This window comes from Perca fluviatilis, chromosome 24, assembly GCF_010015445.1.
Source record: "Perca fluviatilis chromosome 24, GENO_Pfluv_1.0, whole genome shotgun sequence".
Classification (NCBI taxonomy): Eukaryota; Metazoa; Chordata; class Actinopteri; order Perciformes; family Percidae; genus Perca; species Perca fluviatilis.
In genome coordinates, this window is record NC_053135.1 from 1,960,979 (window position 1) to 1,982,096 (window position 21,118).

Below are 21,118 nucleotides of genomic sequence, written 5' to 3' on the forward strand. Positions count from 1 at the left end.
ATGATTCATGAGTCAGATTTAATCACTCACAGCTTGTTTAGATTTCCCCTGAAATAAAAACTCTTTAATGTTAAAATTAGAGATTTAATTTATTTCTGCAGCTGTGCAGAATAAGGCCTCGCAGATTTTATTCGGACTCTTTTCTTTTGTTGTCATTTTTATTTTTAATAATTCAAGACAACAACAAAAAATGATGTCCATGTAAAAACCTCCAGGCTGCTTCCCTTTTGCCTCCGAGTGGATTTTTTTTTTAAACGCTGAATGGCCGGTTGCATTCATTTGCATCAGAAAAAAACTTTTAGTGCATTTGCTATTGTGCAGGATGAAGAGTTCCAGCAGTCAGGGAGCAGGGGGGAGTGAAAAGATGTGAAGAAATAATGGGGCCCTTCACATTATTCAGGATGACATGGGGGCTTCCCAAACCTGTGATGGGGATGTCACTTTCATCCTGCCCCGAGCGCCTTCCCTCCCTCGCTGTCATTTTCACACATTTCCACCCCCGCGGCCCGTTTGCTCGTCACTACTGATTGCAGCTCTGATTCTCTGGTAAAATCTGTGGAGAATTTAATGAGTGGAGAGCACAGGGAAATGATGGCAAGAAGGAAAGAAAGGAGTCTGGCACGCAGGGCGCGATAAATGTGATTTGGAAGTGAGTAAAAACGCCCCGCTGTGAGGACTCAAAAGTCTCTAATCCCACAAAACAACAAGTCCACACCAATTACGCCATGTGGCCCCGGGGCAGTTGTTCCTTGTGAGTTTTGTGGAGAAAAGAAGCATCAGTGGCTTTACACAAGCACTGAACCCTGCAAAGACCACTGACAAAACCTCCAAACCTGCTCAAACACACACACACACACACACACACACACACACACACACACACACACACACACACACACACACACACACACACACACACACACACACACACACACACACACACACACGACAGCTGAGTTTAGGCTTTATTTTAGCTTTTTCTTTCCTACGTATTAGAACAAAAATCCCCTGGCCTGCAGGTTGTTAATAGGAGCTTTAATTCAAATTGCTAAAAAAGATTTTAACTGCACCATGTGGCAATTATAGAGCAAATATAGACAGAAAAAAAGAGATTAAGATTCTTTAAAGTTGATGATTTTTCTCATAAATCTGCTCAACTAGTGCAAAAACCATTTAGTCTTAAATTTAACTTTGATAATCAAGTAATTTAAAGTTTAAAAATACTAATCATTCTCTGGATCAAGCTTCTGAAATGTAGGGATTTGCTGCTTTTCTCTGTTTTTATAATCATAGTAAATTAAATATTTGTTTATTAGTTGTTTGAACAAAATCATAAATTTAAAGATGTTACCTTGAAGCTCTGGAAACTCACTGCTATTTTAAAATAAACAATCAGTCATTTAATGAAATAAGTTGCAGAAATTGTCCCTTTTTTAATCTCAGGCCGTTGACCTTTCGGGACACTTCCTGTGCTGTGTTATGGTTTAATGTTGAGGTGGGTTACACTGTTTGCTTTCCTCCCTGACCCCTGCTAATCACTTTCAGAGGACCACGTTATTTTGACAGTTACGTCGAGCCGGGACACACGAGACCAGCGTGTAGAAATAGAGAGAAGTCATAGAGTCATAAATTCTTAAATTTAAATCATGTCAAACACTCTGAGCTCTGCAAACATTTACTCTGAAACTCGGGTCACTTTTTCCAGCAGATCTCGGATAACACGAGCAACTTCCTCCGACAGAGGAGAGCAGCTCTTAGGCAGCCGCGATTACACATGATGAAAACAGAGCCGGGTTCAATGCAACGGCAGCTCACACAGACCCAGAGACATCAGAAATCAAAGGTCCAGGGGCCGCAGAGGGCCTGTAGTTCCTCCTCTTTGCTGTGTAGCCGCGGTTCTTTGGGAACCGGCTTTGATGCGTCTGTTAATTAACTCCTGAAGGGACCACGGCAACGCCACGATCAGGCCTGACAGCCGCTGAGGCGAGCAGGGGAGTCCATGCATGTGGGTGTGTGTGTGTGTGTGTGTGTGTGAATTTCAAGGGCGGATGTAAAGCAAGCCCCACGCTGTGAGGAGAGACGCCCATGATGGCATTTTGACACGTAGAGAAAAGGAATGATGTGGTGTTTGTGACGGCAGAAGCTGCAGAGTGAAAACAAGCCGCAGCAGCAGCAGCAGCAGCATCAGCCAACGGGATGGCTTTGCTGTTCTTTTTTTCTTCCCCTGAAATTATTTAACATGTGGTGTCCCAGTGGGGACATGTGGGATTCTTTAGCAATCAATCCCCCCTCTGCTACCGCGTTCCATGAGCTCAATCAGACCCTGAGGTCAGGAGGAATCTGTGCGGCCCCCGGAGGCCCCGGCTTCTCCTTTTCCTCTCCCCAGGAAGCAGACTTCATCCAGGGGGCCTCTGCAGGTCTGTGACACACTGTTAGTGACGGGGCCTCAGCAGGTCGCTGGCTGTTAACTTTCAAGTGCTGCTGGTTGACGAACATCCAGTCTGACTCTTTAGACCGAACCACTCTATCTATCTATCTATCTATCTATCTATCTATCTATCTATCTATCTATCTATCTATCTATCTATCTATCTATCTATCTATCTATCTATCTATCTATCTATCTATCTCTTTAGCACACACAGATCAGCTGTAGGTTGAAGCACAATAACCACAAGGGTCCATGTGACATAATTTTTATCATCTGCACGTGTCAGCAAGGGACTATATGCTGCAAAAAAACGTCTGTTCCTGTCCGTTTATGTTCAGACACTGTGAAGTTACAGAGTCAACTCTTTTGACAGGATTAAGCTTTGCAGGTGTTCGTGTTATTTTGTCCACACCCTGCAGGCAGGCATGCGCACACCAGTGGTGACGCAGAGCAGCAGGGAGTTTCCCATGATGCTTCATTCAGGACCTAATGTCATGATGCCGGACACTTAATCCCTCTGAATACTTACACATTCATGAAAGGTAGAAAGTCAAGTTTAGGCTAGTCACTATGGGGCTGTGTGTGTTTTAGGATTGCATTGTGGAAATTAGCTTCCAAAGGCTGCTATGCAAACAGTAAAACAACCAAAGCGACTTTAAACTTTAGCAAGAAGTCCAAGAGTTCGTCCTCTGCACGGTGTGACAGTGTTCGGTAAACTTTGGGGGATATTTTGGGTGTGACTCAAAATTACAACAGTTTTACTAAATGAATCCACTTTCAATCATTTAAATCTGCCTTATTGGGTTTTGTGCAACATGTAAACGGTTGTTCTGAGGAGAGACAGCATGTCAAACTCTTAATTTCTAGGAATTAAATCGGTGAAATGTTGTACTGTGCATCTCTCAGGTATGACAGTGTGGATGTGGCGTGAACACGTTTGCGGTATGGATAAAAGTGAGAAAGACTTACTGTAGGTGTTGCTGGATAAAAGGAGCCATACAGGCGGTGGAGAGGAAGTCTGTGGTCCAAACTGTGGCTGTAAAACAGCGAGTGGCCGCTCCATTTGGCCGAGGGTCAGGGATCAAAGCAGCTGGTCAACCTCGGCGGACTTCACGCCATCAGCAGGCAGAGCTGGGGACGCACATATGGCAGGAAACGTGAGAGCTGGGAAAGAAGATTTTTGGCCTTGAACCGACAAGTAAACTGGTTTGGTGCTGGGCTCAGGGAGGCTCTGACAAGATTGATGTGACGCTGCAAGAATCAAAGCATGCTCCTCATACCTGCAGCGTGTTGCTGGAGTATTCTGCAGGTTAATCTCAACCTCTAAACGGCTTTATTCATGCTGGAGATCCACAGGTACGATATAAAATAAACAAATAGTTGTGTTTTCTTTCTGCCGTCAAACATATTTAAGTTTTAAGTTTAATCATTTTAATGTAGGTTTACAGCATCACTGTCGAGCTGTTCTGTGGGGGGAATGAACAAATAAATAATCTGTGTTGGCAGATTTTTTATATTACAGCATCTGGAGTGAAAAACATGATCCCTCGTTTTGCCTGAGCTCTGTGACTTTCCAACAACAAAGGCTGGAAACAGTCCCTTCAGACCTACAAACCAAAACGGCTAACTTGGTCCTGTTATTACTAGATTACATGTTTATTCATGGGATCTGTCTCACAGTACGTGAGTGTTTTTACTCACTCCCTCCCAAACAGAGTTCATTTCAAACCATAAAGTCATAAATTGGTATATCATTTTTAGAGCTTCACATGAAAACATGACATGACTGCTGCAACTAAAGGAATGCAGACGATGTCTTTAAATTTCTTTTGTTTTATCTGAACAAAATTACAAAACTCAATTACATTCAATAATTCAATTGGAATAAAATAGAGCAGAGAAAAACAATACATGCTCGCATTGAATGTTTGATATTTTAGTTGATAAATTACCCTAACAATGGAGTGATCAACCAAACTGCTGGCGGTTAGTTTTCTGTCGACTGTTAGCAGCACTAACGCAGTTGCAGCCAAAAAACATGAGGTCATTAAGAGGAGTCGTGCAGTGCGTCTACATGCAATGTGAAATAAAACATGCTTCTGTCCACAATGATGAACAAATGAGTGACAAAAAATTAGGGCTGCTTCCTCTGAGTCAATTAGTCGACTAATTTTCCGTTTTGGTCTCAGTCGACTAAGATTTCTTTAGTCTATTAGTCATTTTTTATGCTTTTTTCATGCTGAATGACTTCTTTCCAAGAAACTTCTGAGCACATCTCTAGTAAACACAAAGTTAAAGTGGTGCTTTTAATTGATTCTTTGTGGAGAAACTCAGTTTTTCAGACCTGTCCATTAAATCAACTAATTGATTGATTGTTAGTCGACTGAGAATATCTTTAATCGAGGACAGCCCTAGAAGACACAGTGACATGACGTTGAGGAGAGTAATATAGTGAGCAAAAAGCACAAAAAAGATGAGGACAAGATGCACTGCTGGCCGCCTGCAGCCTCACAGGAAGCATGAAGGCCTGCTGCTGCAGGAAACAGTGAGGTCAGGCTGTGCCGCGGTGCACAGGTGGGAGCAGCGCTGCGTTTCTGCTTCTGAACTCAGCGCCACATCTGTTTGCTGTTGGCGAGGGCAGGAGGAGATCAGCCACAGGATATTGAACATCCAGGCAGAGGGGTATGAAGCAAAACAGGCTGCTTCCCAAGTCTCTTCTTTGATATCTCCTCGCTCCTCACTTGAACCAGAAAGCTCTTATTCCTGCCATGAGGAGCGAGGATGGAGGATGGAGGAGGGATCTCTGAGGAGCTATGAGCGAGGATACATGAGAGAAGTCTTCCCAGAAGCCGTGCAGCTGAAAGCCGTTGCTAACTCCGCCCACACAGCTGACAAATTCACGTGACGCTTCTGAGGAAAGGACGCCCTCATCCCTCTAAAAACACATTTCCTTGTTTCCTCTCTCCTTGATTTCCTTGCATCCCTCCCATGCGTCCTCGGTGGGACAGACTTAGATGCGATGAAGGGAAGCAAGTGAAGGAAACGTGGATACAAGCGAACGTCCTGGGATGTACCCAGTTATCATTCGCTCTGCTTTTTCTCTTCTCCCCTGTGTGTCCCTTTTCATCAGCTAAAGAGTAACACACAAGAGGCTTCTTCATATGCGGCGCCTCGTGGGAACACTTCTCCCCTGTGCTCTGTTTTTAGATTTCAGATTTGGGGTCTCGTTGCTTCTCTTGAAGTTAAGAGGAACAAGTCTGGAAAGTCGGTATAAATTCAAATGTCACTGTTAGCCTCTATTTGTACGTCCGCTGCTCGCACAATAAACAACCCCCCTCCGGTTTGGAGCTGTATTCTATTTAAGACTCGCCACCGACCTAGGCTTCTTTTACGGGATAGCTATTATTCAAAGGAGAATAGGTGTAGGGCCCGACTATAAATTCCAGAAAGTGGCCCTTCGAATGGGGTACGGCGCCGAGGAATTGACTGCATGCTCTGTGATTTTACTCTGGTACGCTGTGACCTTTTGAGTCGAGACAGAGTCGTTTGTTTGCTTGACAAGAGCTGCTCTAATAATTCAGGGGGACAGCGGCTGCTGGTAATATTCAGTGATGAGCCAAAGTCTGCTCGTAAGCCGGCTACACCTTGAAGGCAGAGGCATTTGTTTTCCTGACGCAGGGAATACCCTCTTACTGCAGGACACTTGATTTCTGCAAGGAATTAATCCTCATCATGTGTGTCACCGAGTTTCTGCGGGCCCTAAGTTAATTTACACAGTCACAGGTGTTATTCTGGGATGACTTACCTTGATAGGTCAGCGTGAACTCCACATGCTGCATGGACAGCCTCCCTGCTGCTCCTGCAGAAGGAAAACAACAAAATAATGTAAAAGTATATAGAAGATCATGATTTATAACTGCAAAAATTATACATTTACATCGTGCAGAAACAATGTTGTATAAATGTTAAAATTCATGTAAAATCACATAGAAGGAAGTCAAAATTCCTTAGTGCAAGTAAAACAAACAAAAAAACATACTTGTGATTATTGTGCAGAAATAATATTGTATAATGTTCAAACTCATGTAAAAGCACATCGAAAAGGTCCATATTTATAAGTTAGTGCAAGTACAATTGTCCTTTTTTGCAGACACAAACTATAGAGTGCACTACTTAAAATATTCATGCATTGTCTCAACAGTCAGGTGAGTGTTTGTGCTCCTCTCAGAGTGACTGAAAGTAATGACGTGTTGACTTAAGAGAAGGGAAAGGATGAACTGACAGAACAATTGATTTCAGCACAAAGACCTGGCAGAAAAGGGAGGGGGTCCCTCTGAAGCTGTTGTTCCCTTAAATAACTTTATTGTTAGGATCTCTTTGTTGGCTGTATTATACTCAAATGAATCATTGTGTGCTGTCTCAAAGGAGCCTCCAGCCAACAGTAGGAGGGGACGGTTAATTACACCACTAACTGAGCTGTTGACTTGCTAACGCGCCTGTTAGTAAATTCACTTTCCTGTGTGTGTCCTCAGTTCCCTGGCCTCTGTTTTTAAGCATGATTTAGGAACAGATTGATATGCGTGTGAAAATTAGTAACTTAGTAACTTAAATTACTAACTTGTTGTCTCATAAATAATAGCTACAATGTAAAACGTTATGCAAAGTATAATTTAAACAAAAGACAAAGATGCTTATGTGCACAGTTATGCTGAAGAACATTGACTTTAGCCCGGGAGTCCCGCAGGTTTAATGCCACTCCAGAGGAGAAAAGACTCTGTTTAGTTTAGTTGAGCTGGCTGAAATTAAGAATGAGGTCCATTTTTTGTTTCATTGTCCTGTTTACCAGGACTTACGAGATGCACTTTTTACTAAAGTAACCTCTATTTGTGATGATTTCTTCTGGCTGGATGATTATAAAAAATATGAGTTGTGCTTCAAGAAAGGAACTTTTTTTTTTAAGTTGATTTTTTGGGGCATTTTTAGGCTGACATGAGCGGGGAGAGAGAGGGGGAATGACATGCAGCAAAAGGCCATAGGCAGGAGTCGAACCCTCGGCCACTGCGTCGAGACCTCTATGTATGTATGTATATATATATATATATATATATATATATATATATATATATGTGCGCCTGCTCTACCAGGTGAGCTAACCCTGCCACAAGAAAGGACCTTTTTCATAGCAGATTTTATTCGCCAAGCTCGGGAGAGAAGACAGAATATTTTGTTAAAGAACGAGCTGTAAAACAACCTATGCGTTTTGTGAGATGTTTGAACACGGCAACTAAAATGTTGGTGTCTTATAAACCCATGAGGGTTTGGGCACTTTGTGTGCATGACACGGAAATAAAGAATCAATGTTACAGCTAATGTTACATGAGGAGAAAGTTCCTCGCTGATGTTACTTTCCACCAACTAAAACAGTCAAATTCTGCTAAAGCATGAGTAATAATCGTCTAATGATAGAATATATAATAGTGGTTAACCCTAACCCTAAACAGTCAAAATGTTGGTGTCTTATAAACCCATGAGGGTTTGGGCACTTTGTGTGCATGACACGTAAAAATAAAGAATCAATGTTACAGCTAATCATCTAATGATAGAATATATCATATATCATATAATAGTTAACCCTAAACAGTCACAGGGGGTCATTTTTGATACTTTTAATACTTTACCTACATTTTCTAGACTGTCCTCCCCTGAAAAACGACTCCATAAGTCGTTTGTTCACGCAGTAATAGCGACCCATATTTACGTTTTATTGTCAGGCGGCGTTCTCTAGTGGTCGTAGTAATTAAAACGGAAACCATCCAGGAAGTCTAAATGAGCGCCAAACTGACAAACAAACAAAGGACTTTCACCAAGGTTCAAAATTAGCACCATCTACCAGCCAAATGCTTGTAAAATCTGCAAGTGGCTGGTAGATTTGCTTCACTCACCGGCCCAAAAAACAATGGTAATCCATTGAGTAGCTGCTGAAATTTGAACATTCACTAGGCATTTGGCTGGTCAACAAAAAAGTTCATTTTGAACACTGACTTTCACACAGGAGACCATGGTTCATGTCCCATTTCAACAAAAGTAAACTGCAAGTTTTTTTTAAGATTATTTCTGGGCTTTTCTGCCTTTAATTGATAGGACAGCTAGTTGAAAGAGGAGACAGATGGAGGGGAAAGACATGCAGAAAACCGTCACAGGTCGGACTCAAACCCTGGACCTCTGCATCGAGGCATAAGCCTCTCAGTATACGTGCGCCTGCTGTACCCACTGAGCCAACCCGGCCAGTTTTTTAAACATACAGAACAAATTAAACTTAGTTACGTTCGGTGTCACGTGCGCAACTGGAAGTAAAGTAAGGGAACAAACGTTCTGATTTCTTTTTTTTTGAACTTCCTTTATTTCTTATTATCAAGTGCAGTCATACAATATGTCGCAAATTAACATTTTGATGATACAGTATTGATGGCATAGTAAGGTGTCAAGGGCAAGTCTACACATAGAATAGCAGTCCATAGATGTCTTCCATCCTAACAAAAATATATGTGAGGGGAAAGATCCTCATCCCTGCAATACCACATATATATTTGGTAGATAATACAGAATTTTTTACAATACAAATGACAAAAATAAATGATAAATAAGTAAAATAAAAATAAGAAAGATATAGTCTGCATAATAGTCATATCAAATGAAAATGTTGGGCAGTGGAAGACCATTTATTTAGGAATACATCTACTTTCAGTTGTAATAATGCTGTTGTATGCTCCATGTTATAAACATCTTGGATTCTTTCCCTCCATTGTGCAACTGTTGGAGGGTAAACGTAAACCGGTAAACCTCAATCTTTTTCTAAACCAAGTAGTTTTTGTGTCTAAACCTAACCAAACTGCGAGCGTTTCACAACGTTAACGACATGTTTAAAACGGCAAATGTTAGGTTTAGATATGAGGATGGAAAACGCTCGTGTGTTGTATTAGATGGTAGAAATAAACAACCTACTGTAAATGGTCGTATGGTTCGGAGGACTTAATGACATTCTCATGATTATATTTACATACTTTTACAGAAATAAAATGTACTTCTTGAGTATTTTAACAGTGTGGTATTGGTACTTCTACTTGAGAAAGGATCTGAATACTTCTTCCACCTCTGGCAGTTAGCAGTTAGGGTAAACTTTGAATTTGCTGTTTCAGTGTTAGCATCACAGACTGAATTCCATCACCTCCGTTGTTGTAGGATGGAGGAACATCTTAAAACTATCTACATTAAAAAAAACAATATACTCACAAAGTGATAGTTTAAATGTCCTGTGAGGCTGCAGAGTGAACACCAGTCACTTAGCTGTTTAATGTGTGAACAGCAAATGTTAAGCCAGACTAATAATGATTTGCGAGCACAGACCAGAGCACTGCGTGCATTAAAGACTGCCATTATGTGCCTCATATATCACCTTAACTATGGGAGCTGTGTGTGTGTGTGTGTGTGTGTGTGTGTGTGTGTGTGTGTGTGTGTGTGTGTGTGTGTGTGTGTGTGTGTGTGTGTGTGTGTGTGTGTGTGTGGTAAGGGACATCCCATGAGGCTTCACTCCTGGCCTCTCACACCTGTTGCACGGATTCATCTACAGCAATAAAGACAGCAGACAGAGCTGTCAGTCAGAAGCTCAGCTTTAGTAAAGAGGCTTTGGGCATTTACAAACTAAATCAACTGCTGGTTCATTGATGTGTGAACCTACAATTTGCATTGTTGGGGGGTGTTGTTACTGGGGCTGATCAGGTTCCTGAAACTACCGGTGAGTCTGTTACCAGCTATTAAAATTCAAAGAAGGGGGTCAGTTTATCTAATTTAGGCGCTTTTGTTCGACTACCTTTATTCGTAAAGTAGGTCTGCTACAGAAAGTGAATATATAAAAGTGAATCTGTAGATAGATTTGCATCATCTATATTTACTAAATCAATATCTGTTTTTATCTTACTAAACAAAGCATCACGCTGCTCACAATAAAAAGGACAGAAGAAAACAAAATGGAGCTCATTTTCTGTATAATTAAACAACACATAGGACATATATATCAACATATCGTCCGATTTCGACAGTCAAAGGTCAAATAGATCTCAACTGAGCACATAGAGATCTTTGCTTTTCGGACAAATTATATACAACATAAATCCCCCTTATCATTTCAGCATGACGGGAAACTATAAATACAAAGTGTAAAGGTAATTATTATCGTTATTATAATTAAATATGTGGCACTGGCGCCAAAATAGCACACAGTGGTTGCTACCAGATTTACTTTAGCAGGTCTTGGATCCAATCTGAGTCTTCTGCCTTCATAAAGAAACTTAAGAGGTTCGTAAATGAGCCTGAATAGAGTCTCCGAGTCTTTTGAAGATAAAGTAGTATTGTTCTAACAGTTTGAGCCACAAAGCCTGTCTGAATAGCGCTTGCAGAAAAGGTCAAAAGTCAAATAAACTTTGATGACATGCAAGCTAAGACCTCCCCCGTCCCCTTTAAACCCCCCAAAAAAACCTTGCTGACCCCCACTATCCCAGATTGAGTCTTGAAGTACAGGGAGTTCTCGGGAAGTCAGGGAGTGGAGAGAAGTCCCTCAACATGTTTGCTCAAGGATAATCTGGTAGGTTGAGCTAAGATAAACAAGAAGCAGAGGGATGTATGTGTCACTCATTTACATTTCACTGTTTTATTATGAATGTATGAACAGTTAGTTAGGGACTTATGGGTTTGATAGAGTTTTTTTTACCTTTTTTATTCAAAAAAGCATTAAATTACATTTATTTCCTTTGACACATCTAGCAGTCTTCCTCAAATATGACCAAGTGTTATTGCCTGATCTAAACAGTCAACTCTATCTGCTGAGGAAGACCATGAGATGCAGTTAAAAGCTCCTGTTTCCATGGTCAAGAACCATAGACTGTAAAGATAATAGACATATCATCAGTCACTTGACACAATGGATTGTGGACTTCTGTTGCTGAGTTTGCATTTTGGCCGTTGCCATCTTGTTTTTTTAGAGCCAGAAGAGAACATATTTGGACACTAGGGTGGAGCTGGAGAGGATGGCACCTTCCACCAAGTTTCAAGAAAATTGGGGCAGTAGTTTTTCTGTAATCCTGCTGATAGACGGACAAACTGAACCCAAACATAGCATCCTTATTAGAGGTAATAAAGGCCCTGAGGTGATAAATGTTTCCTGTACACAAATAATATAAGATACACTTTAAATCTTAGACAATAAACTGTGTGTTTTCATGCAACAGCAGCACAGTTTTGACGACTTGTGCTAAAGTGTATTGATCTCACTCAGAGCTACTGACGAGCCGTCCAAGTACTCTCAGAGTCCTGAGTGTCCTCATCTCATCTCAAATTAACACTTCCTCTCCTCAGCGCTCTGAGTGCACTCCACTCATTCAGCATTAACAGCACCTTTTGTGTTTTTTTTCACTTTTAGAGTTTGTTTGGCAATGGAGACTTCCACATCAAGAGCCTCCGAGAAAAAAGACAAGATGGACGGGAGCGGCTTCCCCGACCTCCCAAAGAAACCCTCAGAGACGAGAGGTACTGTAACACGCTTCTTTAAAACTCTCTCCGGAGCAGATGTGAATGTGGTGTCCGGTTGTCAATCGGGCCTCTCTCTGCATGCTGCTCATCCAGGGGGCAAAGGCCGATAAAATATACATTTCAAAGATAAAGTGCCATCTTGGGAGCCAGCTCTCCTCAGGCCTGATAAGGTATGAGCAGCAGTCAGAGGTGACTTACAGTAGATGTCTGATATGAATCCTAAATAGACCCGGGTCTTAAAAGAGCATCATTAATGACGATCGCCCCGTATCGAGGCCTGGTGTGCTCTGTCAAGGAGTGTGGCACCATTTGAGCCCATAAACACTGATGAATAGATAACATGACAAGAGAAGGGGGGCGGCAGGTGAGAACGAGTGTTTGTGTTGTTGAACTAAATTTAGAGTAGCAACGAGCCTCTCTGGCAGGGGAGGGACAGGCAGAAAGAGAGAGAGACTGCATGTTTTAAAGATGTCAGTGAACGTGTGATGAAAGCCCGGCATAATGAGGCTGAAAGACCTTGTTCTTACCTCCAGAGTATAAAGGAAAAAAAAAAAAAAAAAAAATTGGCTGGGGCTGGCAGAGGCGAGGACGACACGCAGCTTCAGAGATTGACAAAGATGCAGAGTGATGGGCTGCCTTTGAAATGGAAATTAAATGCGTGATTTAGTGACACTTTTACTCATTAATGAAGGACTTGGTGGCCTCCCAATATAAAGAAACACTCATTAATTGATAAAGAAGGAACAAAGCTGGGAATGGAGCCCAAAAGAAGGCATCACACCAGAAAAACAACTCTGCTTTAAAGGATAATTCTTCTTCAGTATAACCAGTGTCCTAAAGAATCATCAGACAACATTTAATGCAAACAGGAATGAATGTGTCCTGTAAGTAGATAGGTGGAAAGTAGTTAAGAGTAAAAGAGTTAATTCGCCGTCACTCTCCAACAGTGAATGTTCACTTCTTTAGCTATGACAACAACTGTTCTCTATAGGGCTGCTCTCTCTTAGTCGATTAGTTGACTAATCGGTCGTTTTGGTCTTAGTCAACTTAGATTTCTTTAGTCCATTAGTCATGTTTGATGCTTTTTTCATGCTGAATGACTTATTTCCAAGAAACATACGAGCACATCTCTGGTAAACACAAGAATTAAAGTGGTGCTTTTGCATGACTCTTTGCGGAGAAACTCAGATTTACAGATCTGTCGATTAAATCAACTAATCGATTAGTCGATACAACTGAATGAGTGTTAGTCGACTAAGAATTTCTTCAATTGAGAACAGCCCTAGTTCTCTAACCTTTTAAGATGCCTAGCTTTACTTTAACCATACATTATTCTGCCTTAAAGCATGACCTTTTTCTAACTCTAATACCATAGTTGAGAGGATATTGTGTGTATGTAGAGATCTCTGAGGAATGAGAAGGAGGGGTTTGACATTTGAAAGCTTGATGTTGCTTTAGCTTCTTTTTTATTGGAACAGAAACAGATATTCCTGAGCATAAGGAGGAATATTTCCCTCTAGGCCTTAGAGAATTAGAGAGAGCAACGAGCAAGCAGTCGTGTAGTTCGGCCTGTCAAAGCACTGACCCACATTGAAAGTACATGAGAAACCTGCACGTGAAGGTATGTTCACGGCGAATGTCCCAGGAAGTAAAGGCGAGGACGACACGAGAGGCAGAAAGAGAGACATGTCAGTGAACGTGTGATGAAAGCTCGGCATAATGAGGTTAAAAGACCTTGTTCTCCAGAACACCTCCAGAGTTTAAAAGGGATGGATTACGGGTGGAGCGGCTCGGAGGACGACGCTGACATGGATGCAGAGTGACGGGCCACTTTTGAAATGGAAATACAGCCAGTGATTTAGGGACATTTCTTCTCTTTAATGAAGAACTTGGTGGCCTGCCATGATGAAGAAATCGAACATTAATTGTTCATAAGAGAATATCAATGTAGGGCAGTTTTACATGTGGAGTTGTTTCTTCACATGTTCTTCTTCAATATTTGAACAAAGCTGAAGCAAACTCTTTGCCTCCATTGGATTAGAAGGACAGGGTGCCTCGGAGACTTTTTATGGGAACACTTTCTTCAGCAGAAAGTAGATCCAATTAACTCTTCACAATGTGGACACTCAAATCCATGATTAACAGCAGTCTACTAAGCTATGAACGCTTTTTTATTCACGCTGGTTACGCTAGCTTTGGTGCTGTCTTTTGTGCTAAGCAGAGCTAAAACAATTAATCGTTGAATGCTTTGAAAAAGTAATTTTCAAGCAAAATATTTTATGTTTCCAGGTTTTTAAATGTGAGAATTTGCTGATTTTCTTGGTCTTACATGATAGGAAACAACATATTTCATGTAAATTTGGGGATGGATGACTAGATCTATGACAAAGTATTAGCAATAGGTTAGGAAAATAACATTTTGAGAATGAAATTCAAAGACGTTTTCCTGTAATATTGTGACTTTTTCCTCAAAAGATTCTGGCTTTTTGAAGTTAAAGCTGGAGGAATTTTCTCAGCATGTCGGCCTGTTCAGTTCATTATAAACAATCTTTATTGAGAACAGAAACAGTCCCTTTGACCCCGAAACTGAACCTCACTTGAACTTCAACTCTACATCCTGTTGTATATTTATATGTTTGGCCATTTTCAATATCAGCTGCTGACTTTTTAATCTCCTCTCACCTAAAATAAAAAAGTCCCTACATAACTCTTCCTCCCTATCGGCTTTGTGTAAGAGCCCTGCATTTTAATCTTAAATAAACAAGAAGCTCTGATTCACAGCCGCAGCTCGCTCCCGTCTCGACCAATCAGATATCAGCGAAGAGGCTCAAGCCTCAGTGCTAAAAACCACAGCCGTCTGCCACTGTGTCGAGACAGAGCAATTACTTATCGCCGTAATACGCATTATTATTCCTGTTGCCGGCTCCTGATAAGTGAATATGCAGCAGTGAGAGGGAGGCAGATGAGACAAGGTCCTTGAACCTTTAGAGCTTATTCCCAAACAAGGCGTCCGAGGGAAAACTACACAATTCTAATATACTGCTGCTGTTTTTATTGTCGGTGCATTGTTTACTGTTGGCTGCAGAATTCCTGTCACCTAAGTCATGCCCACCTCTGAGCCTCGACGCCGGCTGTATAACAGCCCGCCCTGTTTTATATTCCCGTCCCGTGTTATTTATTTAGAACAATTTCCTCTCTATCAAAGCACATGGCTAATGCCGAGTTTTAATATGTTATTTGCTCATAAAAACAAGCTATTTACAGCAGTGCATGTGTGCAGAAGGGAGGAAAATGAATGGGCCCCTGCGCCCCTCTCCGATCTGTTGTATCACAGTTTAACAATCTGGATTGCTAATAGAACCATTTATCATGGAGCGGTCATTTGTTTTATGTGAACGGCCCAGGTCCCGTTCCCAGAGGCCTATGGAAATGGGGTGCGCATATAATGAAGCTCAAGTGAGAGTCACTTTGTTTAAAAAGTGGATACGCCACGCGACGAGTCAATTAGAATGGACCCAGGTGCTCCAGACGCTGCTATCTGCTCCGTTTTGATGATCAAACCTCCTCCCCCCTCGCCTTTCTGCTCCGTCCACCCTACATGAAATGTTATTTTTTTGGAGTGGAGGCTCTAAAATAAAATAAAACTCTGGCACGGTGACTTCTGGGCACTATTTGGTGTCATTTACCAACAGTCGGGCCCTGGCAGTGGCAGTGTTTTCGGGCTGGACTTCCTTCTCCTCCCCTGGCCGAGCCCCTGACTCTGCTGGCCGGTTAATAGATTCAAATGAGCGCTTGTATTTCCTGTGACAGCACGCATCTGTCTGCTCGCACACAGGCCGGCGCAGCGAGCACATTCACGCCATCGCAGGGACCTTTATGATATCAAACCCATTCGTAATAACCAACGGTATTTAGAGTGGAAATATTGGCGAGAAAAGAATCCACCAGCCGTTATTGATGTATGTGTCAATTCCTTGGACCTTGGAGGATTAAAGTCGCCCTGTATCAGGGAAGAAATTTCCCTTGGTTTATATACATAGAAGACATTTCTTTAAGGCTTGGTTGAAATCTGATTTGGTTAAATTTAGAGTTATTGCCTTTTCAAAAATCCATCTTTTTTTCCAGGCATTTTCATACAAAGTCCAGGAAAACACATCAAAACTAAACGTGGTCCCGATTGGCTCCCAATGCTACACAGAAATTCACCCAGGCCATTTTGCAGAATTTAAACCTCCTTTTGGATCAGAGGAAGCCAGTAAGAGTCCAGTTTGGAGACGATGTACACACTCGAGCAAAGGAAATAGAAATATTTTGAGAAAACTAATTTTAGAGCTAATTTTGGAGCTTCAGCAGGTGACCAAGTCATCCTTGTAGATGTTTAAATTTCCCTTTTTTTTCCCTCTGAGCACTTTAAGGACTTCTCGTCCATCACGTTGGCTTGAAAGTTCAGGCTCAAAGGTCATTCCTGACCATGGAAACAGCAGTTGGGGTCCATTTAGTAGCTGTTTTGGAGCTTTCAAATGATCTTCATCATCATCTTTCCAGTGTGGAGAATGAACTTTAAACTTTAAAAGCCAACGTGGATGAGAAGAGACCCAGAACAGATATATATAAATAGAGCTTGTGCTATAATATTTTCTCCACTGAATATGAAGTTTATTCTTACCCCGACCTCGAGGTATTTTAAAAACAAAAATAATGGAAACATGTGAAGCTTTGATGCAGATTTCTTTTGGGTGAATATCAGAGAGGAGGCTTTGTTTGAGCCGGAGCTCGTCGTACGTTTCTCTCTCCTCTCTGTCTGTGTCGGTAAACTAGGCCAGAGGAAACTACTCGGCGCCGTTAATGATTTGATTAACTGGCTTTGGTGGCTCATGACATACATCTTCCTGAGAGTGAGTTTGTCATTCGAGAGGGAGATTGATGCGTTGCACTCAGCGTCCCAGCACCCCCGAATCCCTCCCTCCATGCCTCCATGCAGCCTCCCAGATCTTTCTGCTGAGCCTGGCTGCTCCGCAGGGATGGACCCTAAGTATTTAGCACCTCCTAGGCTGCCCCGAGGCATTCTGGGTCGGGGGAGGGGGGGCGGAGGGGGAAGGAAGACCTTAACAGGCTAAACAGACACACATCTGAGAACATCTTTCAGCTGCATGAGGTGTAGATCTTAAAACAATTAGTCGATTCATCTTTTAGTCCATTAAAATAAACAATTCTCTAAATATTTTTAGTAAAAAACATGGCCTAGATGTCCAGCATGAAGCACATCCAACATATAGAAAGTAAAGCTGCAAATATACTCACATTGCATTGTGGAAATGTTGAATCTTTTTAATCCAAATCACTTCAAAAGTGCTAATAAATAAGTGTGTTTTTAGTCAGGGGTGAAAACCCCCAAACTTTGACAGTATAATGCTTTGTTTTTAGTCCATGAAGAAGCTTAAAGACATTCAGAAAGATCACAGGCATCTCGTACATTGATCTACGAAAAGTAATGCACTGTAATTCATATGTTTTCCACGTATTTGTTTTAGGAGGAGGTCGGGGTGGTGATTAGGTCTAATCTTAACCAGTTGTTGTGGTAACCAGGCTTCAAAATTAACATTTTCGTCTACCAGCCAAATGGCTAATGAATGTTCAAATATTACCAGCCATTCAATAGATTACCATTGGGTTTTTTGGCTGGTGAGTGAAGAAAATCTACCAGCCACTTGCATAAACGGTGCTAATTTAGAACCCTAGTGGTAACTACATTTTAAATCAACCAACAATGCCAAATATCTGCTGATTCCAGCCTCTTAAGTGTGAGAATTTGATGCTTTATATCATTTTAAATTGAATATCTTGGCATTATCAGAGAAAACAAGACTTTTGAAGACGGCACAAGAACATGTGGAGGCTTGTTTGTTTGTTTCTTCCACTGGTCTGACAGTAACAATCGTGACATCTGCCTCAGGTCTCATGCAGGCTGCGAGTCAAACTGCAGCTGACCAGGCTGCCTGTTAGAAACAATGGGATTAGACAAAAACTAGATTATTGGAGAAGGGGCCTGGCTGTGTAAATAGTATTTTAAGAGGTGTGGGTTAGAGATAAGGACGCATTTCTTTATCTGGCCGGTGGACACTGAGTAATTGATGGTGGCTGGATGCGCAGGCGCCCACCGCAAGCTAGCGAGCTGCACAGAGAGCACTCAGGGGGTCAGGCCCGCTGGCAGAGAAAAATGCGACCGAAAAAGGCTCAGCATCCACCTCCTACTCCAAAAGGACGGCCACTAATCTTCCTGAGAAGAAGAAGAGGAAGAAGAGGGGGCGGCAGCTCTTTTCTCTGCCTCGGTGCTGACTAAATGAGGCCCTGCCCGGGGACGCCTCAGAGAGGCAGGAGCAGAAAAATAGCCCCCTGACATTACACAGGCGCACGTACACACAGAGTACTTTTTACACACAAGCTGCTGTTTGACTGTCAGCCTGGGCCGCTGCTCTGCAGTGCTGCTGAACTCAGCCAGAGTTTGGGATCTATTTAGCAGAGGAACTGATGTTTATATTATGGTTGTCTGGGACGCATTGACCACATTTCTTTTGCTAACACCAGAAAAAGCGATCCGGAAATTCGCTGCAGGGTTGTACGGCGGTTCAAGTGTCACGGGCAGCCTTATATAGATCAGCACAGCCCCGCAGTCAAAGTAGGAGGTCCGGGCAGGGGGTGGATCGGTACTCAAAACGGGACTTGGAGGTAACGGAACAAAAACAAATGACACTGCCTACGAGGCTTCTCTGACTAAAATAACCTGAACAACGCTGTGTGTACATCAGGACAATGTTTATTTTAATTTCACAACATGCACTGCATGGGTATGAAATGTAATGTCTCCACATTCCTGATCAGCGGAAACGTTTTTTGCTGGTTTGGGATCCGACTGGTCAGCGTATTTGAACAAGTTCAGCAAACTTTGTCGTCTTTTTGACATTTTTCCCCCCTGAGTGAAACGAGGCTAACAGCAATCTCAAGCAGCACCACGCGTGTCTTGGTGTCGCCCTCCCTCCATCCCTCTCCCCTCTTCTCTCCTCTCTCTGTCCTCCCCCTCTCTCCCCTCTCTGTCCTCTCTCCTCTGTCCCTCTCTCTGTCCTTCTCCCCTCTCTCTTCTCTCTCCTCCTTGTCCCTCTCTCTGTCCCTCTCCCCTCTGTCTCCCTCTCTCTGTCCCTCTCCCCCTCTTTCTCCCTCTCCTGTCCCTCTCCCCTCTGTCTCTCCCTCTCTCTGTCCCTCTCTCTCCCTCTCTCTGTCCCTCTCCCCTCTCTCTCCCTCTCTCTGTCCCTCTCCCCTCTGTCTCCTCTCTCTGTCCTCTCCCCTCTGTCCCCTCTCTGTCCCTCTCCCCCTTCTCTCCCTCTCTCTGTCCCTCTCCCTTCCTCTCCCCTCTGTCTCCCCTCTCTGTCCCTCTCCCCTCTGTCTCCCTCCTCTTCCTCCCTCTGTCCCTCTCTCTGTCCCTCTCCTCTCTCTCCCTCTCTCTGTCCCTCTCCCCCTCTGTCTCCTCTCTCTCTGTCCCTCCTCCCTCTCTCTCCTCTCTCTGTCCCTCTCCCCTCTCTCCTCTCTCTGTCCCTCTCTCTGTCCCTCCCCTCTCTCTCCCTCTCTGTCCTCCCCCTCTGTCTCCCTCTCTCTTTCCTCTCCCCCTCTGTCTCCCCTCTCTCTGTCCCTCCCCCCTCTGTCTCCCCTCTCTCTGTCCCTCTCCCCCCTCTGTCTCCCCTCTCTCTGTCCCTCTCCCCCCTCTGTCTCCCCTCTCTCTGTCCCTCTCCCCCCTCTCTCTCCTCTCTCTCCCCTCTCTCCCCCTCTGTCTCCCCCTCTCTCTCCCTCTCTCCCCTCTCTCCCCTCTGTCTTACCCTGAAAATTCACCTCAAAACGCATCAAAAATGCAAACACAAGATTTGTGTGGAACTTCAAAGGGGAATAAAGACAAACAAGCCAGATTATGACATTGAACACTACACGAACAGTAGTTTATTTTTTTCATTTAGGCGATTAATTTTCATAGTGACACAGGAGGTGCCGGATCCAATAAAAACGGATCCTGATCCAACGTCGGAGGTGCGGGAACATGGTCCAGGGGCATGTTCCATTGCTTTACGCACTATTTTTCAAGCCACTAAAATCATTTGGGAAAACATGACAGTTTTAACACCCTACATTTTCCAGACACTCGTCACATTTTTGTCGCTTTTTTCTACGTTTTTGTCACTTAGACTGCAGAGTCTCTGTGAACGTAGCCTTACGTGTCCTGATGCGTCCCCTACGAGGACGTACGGTAACAGGAACATATTTTACGTCATCAATGCAGGACCTGGCTTTTGTTTCCAGGACAGCGATTCCCTCACTTGTTTTATGAAAAGTGAGCCTGTCATCAAGTGTTTTCTGCAGCAAGTGGCCCCTGTGCGGGGCCCCTCACTACAGTACAGTCTCCCAGTAATCACAGTGGTTCCAACATGAGAACCCATTTGTGAGCCTACTACGGCTAATGGGATTTAGCTTGATGACTTTCCAAGATGCCCTCGGCCTGTTTTATCTGAAGTTCCACTCGGGGGAGAGGCTGGTCTCAGGGACTGCACATTAGATGTACCAAGTTCTGATATTTAGTCTATTTACAAACCGCTGGTAGATGACTGGATAAAATGCCCTCTCTTGCTCCTCACTTGTTAGTTGTTTTCAGGCTCGAGAAGAGTCATTAAGGAAACTTGTAAAAACATGGCCTAGATATTCCACATGAACCACATCCAACATATAGAGAGTAAAGCTGTAAATATACTCACATTACATTGTGGAAATGTTGAATTTTTTTTAATTCAAATCACCTCATAAGTGTGTTTTTAGTCAGCGGAGTAAAACCCCAAACTTTGGCAGTTTTTTTGCTTGTTTTTTTTATGTTAATCCACATTTACAGTCCACAAAGAAGCTTAAAGACATTCAGACAGAACTCTTCTTACATATAGCCACAAAAAGTAATGCACGTCAGCTGTAACGCAGTGACCTCTACTGTCCGAAGTAATTATGACCAAAGCATGTAGTATAAGAGCGCCAAAATCTCGTAAGGAGGAGGTCGGAGTGGTGGACAAAATGGATTTTCAC

At 42.8% G+C, this 21,118-nt stretch overlaps 1 protein-coding gene across 1 annotated transcript in view; it reads left to right on the forward strand.

Annotated features, from left to right (window-relative positions):
• The first annotated feature begins 3,778 nt into the window (after positions 1-3,778).
• Positions 3,779-21,118, forward strand: part of LOC120554025 (zinc finger protein GLI2-like) — a 66,999-nt gene continuing 49,659 nt past the window's right edge. Inside the window, exons 1-2 of the mRNA XM_039792598.1 lie at positions 3,779-3,787; positions 11,904-12,010. Of these exons, the coding sequence (XP_039648532.1) occupies positions 11,917-12,010 (94 nt within the window). The 5' untranslated portion in view covers positions 3,779-3,787; positions 11,904-11,916. The remainder of the gene's footprint in view (positions 3,788-11,903; positions 12,011-21,118) is intronic.